This window comes from Gorilla gorilla, chromosome 11 (genome assembly GCF_029281585.2).
Source record: "Gorilla gorilla gorilla isolate KB3781 chromosome 11, NHGRI_mGorGor1-v2.1_pri, whole genome shotgun sequence".
In the NCBI taxonomy this organism is placed as follows: Eukaryota; Metazoa; Chordata; class Mammalia; order Primates; family Hominidae; genus Gorilla; species Gorilla gorilla.
In genome coordinates, this window is record NC_073235.2 from 21,609,030 (window position 1) to 21,624,947 (window position 15,918).

The 15,918-nt window shown below is 36.4% G+C and overlaps 1 protein-coding gene across 11 annotated transcripts in view; it reads left to right on the top strand.

Annotated features, from left to right (window-relative positions):
- Nucleotides 1-15,918, top strand: part of EPB41L5 (erythrocyte membrane protein band 4.1 like 5) — a 169,921-nt gene that overhangs the window by 90,241 nt on the left and 63,762 nt on the right. For 2 of the 11 annotated variants that reach the window (XM_004031698.5, XM_063694723.1), the window contains exon 17: nucleotides 537-1,592. The exons of the other annotated variants lie outside the window; for them this stretch is intronic. In XM_004031698.5, the coding sequence (XP_004031747.1) occupies nucleotides 537-717 (181 nt within the window). In that variant the 3' untranslated portion in view covers nucleotides 718-1,592. Of the gene's footprint in view, nucleotides 1-536; nucleotides 1,593-15,918 lie in introns of those variants that run through there. 11 annotated transcript variants of the gene reach the window in all.

A 15,918-nucleotide genomic window follows, 5' to 3' on the forward strand; every position in this document is an offset into this window, starting at 1 on the left:
GGCCTCTGAAGGTAGATTTTTTATTTTTAGTGCTCTTTCTGAATTTTGTTTCCTGGATTTCAGTTCTGTGAAATCCCCTAATCTGAGGAAGAATTTTCACAGTTTTCCTTTTCCACATATGCTTTTGTCCTTATGTAGAGTTCTTTTTTCAAATATTTGAAATTAAGTAGATTATGAATTTTTTTTCTTCTGATTAAAACCCCTAACAACATTTCTGCTTTTAATATTAGTAACAACATCAGGGACAGATACAGAGTGTCTTGCTTTCTGAGAAATTTCTTCTTTAATTCACTTAGCTGACTCAGGTTACTTACATGTATTTCCATATTGGTATTTTTCATTACATGTGACTTTGTGGATTTCCCCCACTTTGTTATTCTTGAATGTTATCATTGCATGGAGTAGATGTTGGTAACTACTCATAGCAGCGGTGCATGCCAGTCACATTACCTTTCCCCTTTATTGTCTCTTACACATCCATTTTCTCCTATTCCTATTGACTAACTGTGCTCCCCTCCCACTCCCCAACCATCCAGGCTCTCTGCTGCCAGCGACTGCTGTCAACGTGGTGGAAACCAGTGGAACACAAGGGCCTTGCCCCCACCCCAGACCGCACATAGAAACTACACTGACTTTGTTCATGAGCACAATGTGAAGAATGCAGGAATCCGTCATGATGTTCATTTTCCTGGCCATACAGCCATGACTGAGATATGAGTGTTGAGCCTCTTAGGCTTTGGGACTCTTTGTCATGCAAGTTGATGGTATACATTATCTGGTGTTTATAAAGGATTAATCACATTAGGAGTATTTGGGAGAATTTACAGTGAGTCACTAGTTGTTTAGTGCTGTTTGTAATTGAATTCTTCCATGAAAGGGACAAGGAATTGAGGAAGCCATATACCATCAATGATAATGACAAATGTTTGTGTTGAAAAGAGTGTGTATACCATTGTGGTTTTGGAAGAGTTTTCAGATCTTAGTATGTTCACACATCACCAGACTGTAACTCAGGAGAAGGTTTGTGTTTGTGAACAAGGTGCCCATTATTCCCCCACCACATGCCATCCAAAGAGATAGAGGTTAAAAGAATCAGACACACTAAAAACACAGTGGAAGCATGTCTAGGCATAATATATCAGCCTTTTGAGATATTTATTAAAAACTTGTTCTTATACACTATTTTAATATGTCTAAAGTGACACGTACCTTAATTTAAGTGCCTAAGATTTTAATTAATGTAATTTTTAATTACAAACACTTTTACTTTTTAATAAACACAAATATTTTAACTTACCAAAAGATTTAGAGATCACATTAATAATGTGGCTCATGTATAGAGAAATCTGAATGGTTAGTTTTGAATGGTTAACTGATTAACATTCAGTTATCATAACAGTTAACCAGTGGTTAACTGAATGGTTACATTACTACTGAATGGTTATAGAAAATGAAAAACATATTTACTTTGTCTTTTCATTTTACTGGCTTTTCTCTTTCATCTCATACACCTGACAGATTACCCAGGTTTGCAGCAGTCTCATAATCTGATCCTGTATAACCTTTAAAATAAAATTCTGAAGCCAAAACCATATGATTTTTAGATTGTATTACTATTTTTGATCCTTTTTAAACTTTAGAATTTCAAGCTCCTTGGTTTAATTAATAGAAGTGAATTAGCTGGAAAAAAGTCCATTTCTGATAGGAAAACATGTTAAGGGAAGCATTTCTTCTGTCTTTTTTTTAGTTTTCTTTTATATTTTAGAAAAATTTTCAAATTTTTAAACTATGTACATAGAAATTTATAGATATTTTATATTTCGAAGAGTTTATAATGCTTCAAGATAATGAAGCTTCATTATAAACAGCTTAACTCATTTAATGCATCCTGCTCACATAGAGGTTGGTTTTATATCTCAAATCCTTCCTGCCAGACAAAGATTAAGGTTTCAGAGGGCTTAATACTGGACTATTGGTTTAATACTGAATGGTTGGTTGCAGTTTGTCCATAGAAGACCTAAGTAAGCAGAACTGACTAATATTTAAAGAATGAAATTTGTAGGCAGGTTTCAATCTGAGTTCAGTATAATTATGTGTAAGAGGATGGCCACTCAAAGTATTTAGCACATCCTCTAAATATAAATAGATCTCTATCTTAAATAGCCCGGCTCCCACCTCTTTAAGCCCATCATTGTTTAGCAAGCTTAAAAATGGCCACTAATGTATGGCCCTTATAGTTGTTTTAGACTTTACATAGCTCAGATGATAATTGCTAAGTATTGTCATGGCTGATTTTTTTTCTTAAAAGAGAGGAATTTGGATTATAACATTTTAAGCACAGAAGCTCTGGGTTGTGCCATTCAAGAAAAGATTTCATGGGTATGTATATCATTAAAAAAAGTACTGTTTCTATAGTAAAAACCAAAGAGGCACAATGAAGTTGTAAGATTTGACTTCACTCACTTTAAAATTATTCTTAATCTGCAGGACATGCTCATATAATGCCCCATATATATCTTAGCAGATTGTAATTGAAGAGTAAGATCTTCAGTTCATATTGAAAGTGGCCATTTCTGTATTTATAATTTGAGTTAATCAGTACTGTTACATTTAAGGGAAGATTCACATCATGATTTTTCTTTTGTTGAAAACCTTGTAAAGAATTGATTTGCGAATTCCTGATGAGAGAAACTGGATTGGAGGGGTGTTAGGGATGGAGGCAGCGATAGGGGTGAGGAAAGTAAAGGGCTAAGGCTGGATGGTAGTAAAATTAAACTTGTCTATTTTATAGAAGTTCCCATATGCTTCAGAATTTCATATCAAATATTGCAAATACTTGTTCTTTTTACTGATATTTGCAAGATGGATATATATGTTGTTTCCAGAGCTATCAGGCATTTATAAGTAGCTCAACCTAAATTAAATAAATTGTCACCAACCTATTTACACTCTACATTTTATTACGCCTGAAGAGTCAGTGATGATAAATTCGGAATTAGAGAAGTGATAACCTACAGAAGCACCTTACTGGGTCACCATCCTTTTGATCAAAGGGTGTCATCAGTGCAGAACTTAAGTATTATGTCATTTAATTTACAGTGCTTTGGCTAATTTTATTTAACATAATTAATTTAACATCTTGAATTAGGTTGGTTATATTTTGACTGTTTTTACAGTCAAGGAAACTTGTAGAAACACAGCAAAGCTAGTGACCTTCACACTTTCATGCATGAACATAAATGAGCTCATAAGATCATCGTCTCTTTTTGTTGCATTTCAAAGGCGTTTACCTATCTTGGAGTAAGATCTAACATTTCTGACCTTGATAGGATAATCATAGATAATATACTTTTAAATGAATTTACAGAGAAAAATAAATTTTATTTGTCCTACTATGTGTATAATACGTCTGTTTTGAAAAGCACCTAGTATACAAACACTAATATTGTAATGCCAGTATAATTCAGATCATCTTTTTTTTTTTTTTGGAGGGGAGTTTATTTAAAGTGTTGGCCAAAAAATGTTATTTATAATACTTGGTTGGATCTTTTTTTAAAAATTTCTTTTCGTTGTTGTTCACTGTTCAAAAGGTACATCGCCAGGTTGGATCTTTATTTACCAATGTAAACTGAGCAAGTTTGAAGGTGGTTGTCCCCTATTAGTGCATCGTGCCCCAGTGGTGGGAGCTATAGTTGTTTGAGCCATGGTACTGTCTTTGGTGAGGGCACACTCTTCATTTCTAAACCATAGTTCATTGCTTTGAGAGGCTGTTATTTTAGTGTTAGTCTTTGAATATTGGTTTGAAAATATTACAGTTACTATTTTCTATGGTTGGTATTAGGACTTACGGATTTGCTAAAACAAAATCATCTTGTCTCAATAACATTTTATCTCTTTCCCACCACATTCTTCCTTCCTGAATTTTAATATGTGTTATACCACATCATCAGTTATATCTTGCTTTCCAGGATTGTTGTGAATGCTTGTATGTGAGATGCTTTTACATAAGGGCTAGGATTTGGAGATAATTCTGCGGTGGGGAAACAACTTTCTCTCCTTCCTTCTCCATGCCGGCCTCTTCCCCTACCCCCATGTATAAAATGTGATTTGTCAGATCCTTTCTAGATACTATGAATCATGTGGATTTAGATATGGTAGTCTTCCTCTAACCCCCTTTTGCAGAACATAAAAATTTCTCATCCTCTGTTCATAAAATTTTTTACTTTAGTCACATGAAAACATTGTGAGAATGGAATCTTGTTCCATTAACGTTAACCTTGGTGGTGTAGAAATTAGGACATGAAGCATGTCACTTTCAGTGTAAAATATGTCAAGAAACTTCATTTCTTTCATCAATTCTCGACAATTGCTAATGTAGTAATGCACTTTAGTTGCTTTGAGCACTTTGGGCTGGTGAGAAGGGAAATACATAGTGTCTTTGTTAAAAGAATGAGTGAAGAGAAGAGAAAATTTTAAAAGAAATTGGTGAAAGGAAAATAACTTTGGCTTTTTTATTGTTATTTTTATACTGAAGTAGAAAAACAATTGTTCCTGTTCTTCCTGAAGGAATTGTTCTCACAATTTTATTATTATTAGATAATTACCTAAGCTTCTGTGTTACAAGCTGTGGCCTCAGTTCTAGGTGGTGGTGCTTGAGTGAACATTTTACATTTTGTTCCTGACAGCTGGCCAGCATTGTGTTTATATTGGCATGGAAAAGAGATATCTGATTCAGAGAACAGTGTTTTCCAAGGATTGTGACTGAAGACTTCCTTAATGGTGTAATAAGGTACCTCCTCATAAAAACAGGTTTGACAGCTGTAGCTCATTTTTTGTTGTTGAAGGAAGTTTCATTTGTTTTGTTTTTAACTACTTTTAATAAAGAATTGAGATCCAGTGTATGATTAAGATTTGTAAGAAATTACAGATTCCTTAATAAAGCTCACATCTACAGACATGACTAATCATTGATAATAATAAATGCAAAATATTTTAAATTATTAGGGGTAGAGTTAAAAAATGAAAAATAAAAGGTTATGATAATAGGAAGATGATTGCTGGCTTGATTTACCTTGTGGAACTAGTTAGAGGAGTATTCAGATAACTTGTGGAAAACATTAGAGGATGCAAAATGCCATTGGAATTTATACCCATTAACAGAGAAGAGTTTCTTATTACAAAACTGTATTTGTAGCCCCACCAATAGCTTCAGGAATTATTTAATTATAAACTGTAGAAGTTTGGAGATAAGACCTGTGTTTAATAACTCGCATTAAATCTTTTTGGGGACATCATCAGCAAAACTCTTGGGTAATTAGAAAGACCTGGGAAGATTGGGTTCTCTGGAATATCGAGGTTATCACTTTGAAATTTCACAATCATGTTGGAGTAATAACATTAAAATATTTGAGTAGTAAAGGCATTGAATATCAGTCTGAGTCATCCACATTTGGTAAGGAGGCCTGGGGCATTTGTTGCAGTGAAAGATTTCAGGAGTCTTGTATTGATATCTCTTTTTTTGATTCATCTCATTTGTTGGACACCTACCAGAGTACCTCATTGGGTCTTCTTTATACACAGCCACTTATAATTATGCCTTTCCACATACCCTTGAATTTCTTGATGCTCTTCCTGTTGTATGCATCTGGTTAAATCCAACTCTGTATACTCTGCATATAGATGGTGAGTGTGAAATACACACAAAATTTTTGAATGGTCTTTAAATTTTGACCACTAAGCTCAAGTGAGCCTTCAATGCTCCCTGATACCATATTACATTTCCTTAATCTATTTGTTCTCCCACAATGCTGGGCTGACTTTCTCCTCTTACAAACCACTTCCTCCTCTTACAAACCACTTCCTCCCTTCCTACTCTGTTCTCAGCTGATGACCTTGCTTCCTACTTTATTGAAAACATAAGCAATCAGAAGAGGTCTTCTCTATACTCCCACCATTTTATCAGTGAACTTACCTGCATTTGGGAATTTGTTCCTTGCTTTCCCTGCTGTTACTCTAGGTGAACCATCCATACTCTAAGGCCCAGGTCCTCACTAGTCATTTAGATCCTCACCTCAAGTTACTCAAGACCATCATTTGAGCAATCCTCCCTTTTGTTCTACTGCATCAGTTTTCCCTTTCTACTGAAGTATTCTCATCAGAACAAAAACTTCCTAAGATAGCTCACATCATTTAAAAAAGAACTCCCTTGAATCTACCTCTTTTGGCAATTCCTCCATTTTTTTGTTTCACAGGTAGCAAAACTGTTTGCTTTGTAAGAATTGTCTATACTTGCTCTCTCTTCTTTCTCTTAATCTCTTGAACCCATTCTAATCAAACATTGTCCCTGACACAAAGGACTGGGTATGATTGTGCAGATTGCATACTGTACAAGAGTGCCGCATTTAGGAGAATGATGTTCACATAATTTATGACAGTGATTTTCCAGCAGATGGCACTAAGTATCTTGTTCCAAAAAGATTAGTGTATTTGACAATTTTGCAAATTGGATGTGTCTTTTAAGAGGAGCATTGTTTTAATCCATATAAAGGCTCTGCCTTGAGTTAATAGTGTTATGCTACTACTCCACCAAAATAGCTTTATTAGATCACAAATGACCTCCATATTTCTAATCCCACAGTCCATCTTTTTAGTCAGCTTAATTAGCATTCAGAAGTCGCTCACTTCACGAAATTGTCATCACCTAGCTTAGAGATGCCACTATTTTTTATTGTCTTCTAACCTCCCTTCTAACACGCCATTGTCTTCTAACAAGCCATTGTTTTTAATCCCCTTTGCTAATGCCTACTTCTCTCTCCAACCCCTAAACTCTGTTTAAGGAACTTTCCTGTAACAATTCATTCCCTTTGTAATATCATCCAGCATTATGGTTTTAAATGCTATCTATACACACTGGCAATTTCTCAGTTTATATCATCACCCTGGACTTTTAAATTTCCACACTTATATATCCAACTGCCTATCTGACATCTCTGCTTAGGCATCTAATATAGGCATCTCATTTTAAATATTCTTTATTTTGAGGTAATGTTCAGCTTACAGAACAGTTTCAGGGATAGTACAGAAATTCCCACACCCTCCTGCCCTACCTTCCCCTATTTTTTTTTTTTTTTTTTTTTGAGACCAAGTCTCACTCTGTTGCCGAGGCTGGAGTGCAGTGATGCAATCTCTGCTTACTGCAGCCTCCGCCTCCTGGGTTTCAGCAATTCTCCAGCCTCAGCTTCCGGAGTAGCTGGGACTACAGGAGTGCGCCACCATGCCCAGCTAATTTTTGTATTTTTTAGTAGAAACGGGGCTTCACCATGTTGGCCAGGCTGGTCTCGAACTCCTGACCTCAAATGATCCTGATCCGCCCGCCTTGGCCTCCCAAAGTGCTGGGATTACAGGTGTGAGCCACCGCTCCCGGCCCCCTGTTGTTAACATTCCACATACATTCCATAACTCGTACCAATGTTAATTTCTTAGATTTTGTTTGTTTGTTTCACAAAACCTAAGAAATTAACATTGGTACAATACCACAAACTAAACTGGACCTTACTCAGGTTTCACTAGTCTTTCCACAAATTTTCCAGGATCTGACCCGAGATCCCATGTTACATTTAGTCCCCTTCAGCCTGTGACAGCCATTCCATGTTTTTCATGGTTGGCCAGATGCCTTGTGGAGTGTTCCTTGATTTGGGTTTGTGTGGTATTCTCACATGATTAGTTTGAGGCCACGGATTTGGGAGAAAATACTGCAGAGGTGATATTGGGCATCCCGAATTTAATATGTTCAAAATTGGACAAATATATCTCCTGACCCCTGCAGTTTTTCCCATCTTTGTGGTTTTTGTAGCTTCGTAAGTGGCAGTTCTCTTTTTCGTGTTGCTAAGCGTGTCTTGGGCTCTACTTTAGACCTACTGAATCAGAAACACTGGAAGTGAGGTCCAGCAATCTGTTTCACATGCCCTCCTGGAGATTCTGATGCACACTGAAGTTTGAGAAGCACTGACTTAGACCAGAGCACCTTATAGTCATCTTGACACCTCTTTGTCTCACACTCCAGATTTCTTTCAGAATCAGTAAATTCTGTCAGTTCTGTCTTCAAAATGTATCCAGGTCTACTGCTTGTTACCATCTTTACTGCTCCCATCCTGTTTCCATTTGTTGTCAGCCCTGCCCTCTTACCTGGCCTCCTTGCCGTTGCCCTTGCTCCTCTACTGTCTGGTACTCCTTTCAGCAGCTGTAGTGATAACAGCAGATCATGTCATTTCTCTGCTTACACCTGCCAGTGTCCTTGTCTCAGAGTAAAACCTCAGATCCTCACATTGATAGAAACATGCTTTTTCCTCCCTTTATCTTCTATCAATCCTGACCTTGCTTACATCCAAAGACTCATCTTCTGATACTTGCTCAAACATACCAAGCATGTTCTCTCAGGATCCTTGTACTTTTACTGCTTCCTGAGTGTTCCTCCCTTCAATCTCTTATGGTTCATTCCGGCACCATCAGGTTTCTTATTGGAGAAACCTTTCCTGACCACTCTGAAATAATCATGTTCCCTGCCCAGTCTTCTTTTTATTTCCTGTCCGCCTTACCCTGCTTTATTTTTTCTCACTCCTTTCATCTTAGTATGTGTTTGTTTGTCCTCTCTATACAGATAGTCCCTTATGATGATTCTTAGGATTTTTCAACTTTATGATGGGTTTATCAGAGCATTAAGTGCATTTTTGACTTACGATGGGTTTCTCAGGACATAACCCTATTGGGTAAGTCAGAGTATCTGTTTTTCAACAGAATGTACGCTCCGTTAAGGGAGAGCATTTATTTTGTTTCCTTCTGTATCCTCAGACACTCCATATATATTATTTGATTGAATGAATGAATACCAAGCATGTCTTGGCACAGCTGGTGATGCAGAAATAGTCAAAATACTGTTCTTGGCTTCAAGAAATTTATACTCAAACTGTGGAGATAAACAGTTTTACAAATAACTGATAAAGTGATAAATCCAGCAAGCAAGAAGAGTAGAAGTGGTTGAAGTTAAGAAGGCTTCTTGGCATTTGCATCAGGTTTCCAGTGAAACAGAAAGGAGCTTTGAATGGATAAATCATTACGGGCCCAGGGACCTATAGGAAAAGAAAATTCTAAAGTAGCTAAGTGCAAGGTGTAGTCCAGGAATGATGAATCAGGTTTGAGTAAAGAGTATAGAATTTATGGGAAGGTATAGTGATAATAATAGCTAATACTTGAGTGCTTCTGTGCCAGACATTGTTCTGGAGGTACAGCAGTAAGTATTCACTCTAGCAAAGCATCCTCATTTAATCCTTATGAGGATCTATAAGGTATTCAGGCTAGTGAAGAAATGAAGGCACAGAACAATGAGGCTGGGCTTCAAACTCAAGACAACTTAGTCCTAGAACCCAGCCTTGGCTACTGTACTGCCTCCATAACTCTGTAAAGGTTGTTGGGGTCCAGATTGTAGAGAGTAAAAAGGAATGTAATAATTCTATTTTAGGGGGCAGTGTGAAGAATGAATTCCATTTGGTGGAAGACTGGATTGTATTATAAAAATATGCTGCCTCCATTCTATGTAATTGTTAAAGAATCAGGTCAGTTTTCATGTACTTTTACTAGAGGGTATCAGTGACACTGTTGAGTTTAAAACTTAAGTGTCTGAGGTTTGTTCCCATTTTTTGAAAGCAACCAAATCATGTATATATTAGTAAGTGCACACACACATGCAAGAACCTAACTAGATAAACAGGCTTTCAGAGAATGGGGGTGAGGGTAACATTGCTTTTCTTAGCTATCATTCACAACTTTAACAATAAATTACTCCAAAGTATGGAAGGAGACAAGAAAAACTGCTTCAGTTTACACAGGTAAGTGTCCGTGAAAAGTAAGGAAATAGGTAGAAGAAAGAATGTCTTTACATATTTCTTTATACATTCTTGAGAGATGGATAAGAACTAAGACATTACCAAAGCCACAGATTAATAATATTATGTGTACATTTAAAAAAATTTAAGTGTATAATTCAGTGGGTTTAGTTTATTCACAAAGGTGTACAACCATCACCACTATTTAATTCCATAACATTTTTATCCCCAAAAGAAACCTCTTTCCTATTAGCAGTTACTATCAATTATTCCTTCCTACTAGCCCCTGGCAAACACTAATTTACTTTGTGTTTCTATAGATTTGCCCATTCTGGAAATTTCCTAAAAGTAGAATCATACAGTGGGTGTTCTTTTGTGTCTGACTTTCACTTGGTATGGTGTTTTCAAGGTCATCTGTTTTAGCATGTATTAGTACTTGATTCCTTTTAATGGCTTAATAATATTCCCTTGTATGATGCCCAGTGTTTTATTTATCCATTGTCAGTTGATAGATATTTGAATTTCTGCTTTTTGTGAATCATGCTATGAACATTCAGGTGTAGGTTTTGTATGAACATGTGTTCTCAATTGTCATGGTTATATCCATAGGAGTGAAATTATTGGGTCATATAGTAACTCTATTTTTAACATGTTGAGGAACTGCCAAATTGTTTTTCAGAGTGGCCACACCATGTGGGTTCCAGTTTTTCCACATCTTCACCAACACTTACTATTGCCTGTCTTTTTTATTATAGGCATCCTAGTTGTGAAGTAGTGTATTGTGGAGCTGGATGATGTTGGTATATTTTGATCTGCTTATTGACTTTTTGCTTATCTTCTTTAGAGAAGTATCTACAGACAGTTTCCAACTTAATGGCTTGACTTAAGAGTTTTCAACTTATGATGGTGTGAAACGGTTGTAATTTTGACATAATGTTGAAATTTGAATTTTGATCTTTTCCTGGGCTCTAATATGTGGTACATAAGATATTGAACACTTTGTTTAAAAATAGGCTTTGTGTTAGATGATTTTGTCAAACTGCAGGCTAATGTAAGTGTTCTGAGCACAGTTAATGTAGGCTCGGGTAAGCTATAATGCTCTGTAGGTTTGCTGTATTAAGTGCATTTTCAATTTACATTATCAGGATATAACCCCATCATCAGTTGAAGAGCACCTGCATTTCATTCTTTGCCCATTTAAAAAATCTGGTTATTTGTCCTTTTATTATTGAATTGTGAGAGTTCTTTATATATTTAAGATATAAGTCCATTAGCAGATACATACTTTTGAAAATTTTTTTATTCTGTGCAGTATGGTCGGTTTTGGAGAATGTTCCGTTTGTACTTGAGATGAATGTATATTCTGTTAGTGGAGCATTCTGTGTATGCCTGTTCAGTCTTTGGTTTATGATACTGTTCATCTTCTGTTTATTTATTGATCAGAAGATAAACTTATCTAGTTTTTCTGCTCATAAAGTGAAAGAACTATTGTTGTCTATCTCTAAACTTCTGATTTAGCTTTATGTGTTTGGGTACTCTGGTTTTAGTTACATGTATGTTTGTAATTGTAATATTTTCGTGATGATTTTCCTTTTGTCATTGTAAAATGTCCTTCTTTGTCTTTAGCAACAATTTTTATCTTACAGTTTCTTTTGCTTGATGTTAGTATAGCCACTTCATCCCTTTTTTCGTTAGTGTTTGGATGGTATATTTTTTCCTTTTTATTTCAGTCTTTTTGTGTGTTAGAATCTGAAGTGTATCCCTTCTAGACAGCATACAGTTGGATCATGTTTTTTAATTCATTTTGCCAATCTCTTTGTTTTAATTGGACAGTTTAACATTTACATTCAGTGTACTTACTGATAAGGAAGGACTTATGCTGTTTCATTTGTTTCTGTATGTCATGTCTTTTTTTGTTTCTCACTTCTTCCATTACTGCCTTTTGTGTTAAGTAGATATGTTCTGGTGTACCATTTCAGTTCTTTTTTCTTTCTCTTACTATTTTATTTATTTGTTTTTTGAGACGGAGTCTCACTGTGTCACCCAGCCGGGAGTGCAGTGGCACAATCTCGGCTCACTGCAACCTCCACCTCCTGCCTCAGCCTCCTGAGTAGCTGGGATTACAGGTGTCCACCACCATGCCTGGCTAATTTTTATTTTTTTATTTTTAGTAGAGACGGGGTTTCACCACATTGGTCAGGCTGGTCTCGAACTCCTGACCTTGTGATCCGCCTGCCTCGGCCTCCCAAAGTGCTGGAATTACAGACGTGAGCCACCATGCCTGGCCCTCTCTATTTTAAAACATTGTTTTCTTAATGGTTACCCTGGGGATTATAATTAACATTTTATGTTATGTTGTGATCTGATGTTATGTGATATGTTATGTTGTGTTATGTTACGTTACATTACGTTATGTTATTTTTCGAGACAAGAGTCTTGCACTGTCACCCAGGCTGGAGTGCAGTGGCACAATCTCAACTCACTGCAACCTCTGCCTCCGAGGTTCAGGCGATTCTCATACCTCATCCTCCTAAGTAGCTGGGATTATAGGAATGCACCACCACACTCAGCCAATTTTTTGTATTTTTAGTAGAGACAGGGTTTTGCCATGTTGGTCATGCTGGTCTTGAACTTCTGGCCTCAAGTGACCTGCCCGCCTCAGCCTCCCAAAGTGCTGGGATTACAGGTATGAGCCATACTGCCCAGCCTACAATTAACATTTTAATTTAAAACAATCTAGTTTGGATTATTTGGACATTAAATACCAATTTAATGTCAGTAGTACATGTAAACTTTGCTTCTATAGAGCTTTGTCTCCCACTTTGTGCTGTTTTTCTCTTACAGAATATGTCTCTGTGCATTGTATGCCCATCGACATAGATTTAAAATTTAGAAAAAACATTTTTCCAGTATTCTCATCATTTCATCCAGCTTTCACAATGATTCTGCAGTGCGCTTTCCTTTTCCTATATGATTGAAGGAGGTAATTGAGTCTTCTGCACCAATCTGGTTCTTAACCTCAAATTTAGGAAGATTAGGAAAAGCCTTATACTGGAAACTTAAACATGAAAATAATGTTTCTTGCCAAAAGAAGGAAAATTTTCTTAAAAGTAATGATGAATGGCGTTTTGTTTTTTGAGATAGGGTCTTGCTCTCTCTTCCAGTCTGGAGTGCAGTGGTTTGATCATGGCTCACTGCAGCCTCAATCTCCTGGACTGAAGTAATCTCACTTCAGCCTCCCAAGTAGCTAGGACTATAGGCACATGCTACCACACCTGGCTGATTTTTTTATTTTTTGTAGAGATACAGTCTCCTATGTTGCTCAGGCTAGTCTTGAACTCCTGAGCTCAAGTGATCCTCCCACCTCAGCCTCCCAAAGTGTTGGGATTATAGGCGTGAGCCACTACATCTACCTAAATGTAGTAAGTCTTTATGCTACTACTGAAAAAAAGAATGAATGTCAAAATAGACTAGTGTGTTTGTGAAAACAGTACCAACTGGGAATTTGCGTAATATAAAAATCCAAAAGGATTTTTCCATTTAAAGCTTCTACTAGAAAATAATAAAAACATCTTGGATGTTACCCTTGAAAATATTTTTCATTTGCCCTTAATTTTAAAAATTTATTGTGAAATAAATATATAGAGAAAAGTTTATAAAAAATACAGTTCTAGTTTGAGTATCTTTCTTCAGGTTAAGAAATAGAAATTACCACTTCTTTAGAAGTTCTTCTGGTCTCTTAATCCAAATTCATGCCAACACTCTTAACTCCCAAGTGAGTTGCCAGGGTTCATTGCCTTCCCCAATGCCTTATTCCTATCTCCCTTCTTCCCTGCGAGAAACCTGGCTTCTATTTGGTTAATATGTGCTAAACAGTTTCAGAATTGCTATACCCATGCCACTGTCAACAACAAATCTAAGTGATGTTTAGTATTTCTTCATGGTTCTCCTTTTTAGACAGTGTATATAGTTGAAGTATTGCACTTCAAATTTACTTGGATTAGTACCCTTTCCTCCTCAGTGTGATTATGGTATTTATTTGGTCGTAGATTAATTTTAATTTTTCTAGATATTGCCTGACTCTCCTTCATTGAGGATTCTACATTTGACCAGCAGAGTATGAGAGTGCTCCTACCTCTCATAGCTTCACTGACAAAGGATCAAGAAAGACTGGGATTTTTGCCAATCTGAAAAACAATATATGGTATCTAAGTGTGTTTTTTTTTTCCTTAGAGCTTTATCGAGGTACACTTGGTGCAATAAAGTGCATCTTTAAAGTGTTTTGAGTTTGGACACACACCCGTGAAACCAACACCATAATCAAGATTCATGATGAATATGTTCCACGTAGTTTTCATTTAAATCCCTCTCAGTAGCATATTTGTATGTTCAAGAGCCATTTGCATTTTTTCCATAAATTGCTTGTTCCTCTCCCCCTGTTCCCTCCCCATTTTTAAACAAGGCTGTTGGCCTTTTTCTTCTGTACTTTTAAGAAGCTTTTTTGTGGATAATTGGGATATTAACTCTGTGTATTTAAGCTGCAAAAATATGTTTTCAGTTTTTCACGTTTTACTTTTAGTATTTTTCTATGCAAAAGTTTTAAAAGTTTTTATATAAGCAGATTGATCCGTTTTTTCTTTAATAGTTTCTGGAATTGAATAGAGTTTTCCTCACTGCTGCATTTTAGAGGAATTCAGCTATCCTTGCCTCCAGCACTGTATGGGTTAATTTTCTTACATTTGAACCTCAGATCCATTTTGAAACTTGGTTTAAGATAGGAGTAATGAAATCTAATTTTGTTATTTTCCAGATGGCTTTCCAATTATGTCAACCCCACTTTTCAAGAAATTCATCATGGTGCTGAGGCAACTGTATGTCCACATAGAAAAGAATAAAATTGTACCCCCGTCTCAGACCTAAATTTATTTATGTATTTATTTATTTTTTCTTTAACTTTTATTTTAAGCTCAGGGGTACATGTGCAGAACGTGCAGGTTTGTTTATATAGGTAAATGTGTGCCATGGTGTTTTGCTGCACAGATCATACCATCACCTGGGTATTAAGCCAGCATCCATTAGCTATTCTTCCTGATGCTTTCCCTCCCCCACACCCCCGACAGGCCCCAGTGTGTGTTGTTCCCCCTCCCTTGTGTCCGTGTGTTTGCATCATTCAGCTCCCACTTGTAAGTGAGAACATGTTTGGTTTTCTGTTCCTACATTAGTTTAATGGCTTCCAGTTCTATCCATGTCCCTGCAAAGGACATGATCTCATTCCTTTTTATGACTGCGTAGTATTCCATGGTGTAAATGTGCAACATTTTCTTTATCCAGTCTGTCATTTATGGGCATTTAGATTGATTCCATGTCTTAGGTGCATAGTGCTGTGATGGACATATGCGTGCATGTATTTCTACAATGGAAAGATATTCTTTTGGGTATATGCCCAGTAATGGGATCAGTGGGTCAAATGGTATTTCTGCCTCTAGGTCTTTGAGGAATTGCCACACTGTCTTCCACAGTGGTTGAACTAATTTACATTCCCACCAACAGTGTAAAACATTCCTTTTTCTCCACAACCTCACCAGCATCTGTTGTTTTTTGACTTTTTAATAATAGCCTTTCTCCATGGTGTGAGATGGTATCTCATTGTGGTTTTGATTTGCATTTCTCTAATGATCAGTGATGTTGAGTTTTTTTTTATGTTTGTTGGCCGCATGTATGTCTTTTGAAAAGTGTCTGTTCATGTCCTTTGCCCACTTTTTAATGTGTTTTTTTCTTGTAAATTTGTTTAAGTTCCTTGTAGCCTCTGGATATTACCTTTGTCAGATTAGATATATTGCAAAAATCTTCTCCCATTCTGTAAGTTGTCTGTTCATTCTGCTGACAGTTTTTTTTTGTTTGTCTTTGTTTTTGTTTTTTGTTTTTGCTGTACAGAAGCTCTTTAGTTTAATTAGATCCCATTTGTCAATTTTTGCTTTTGTTGCAGTTGCTTTTGGCATTTTCATCATGAAATCTTTGCCCATGCCTCTGTCCTGAATGG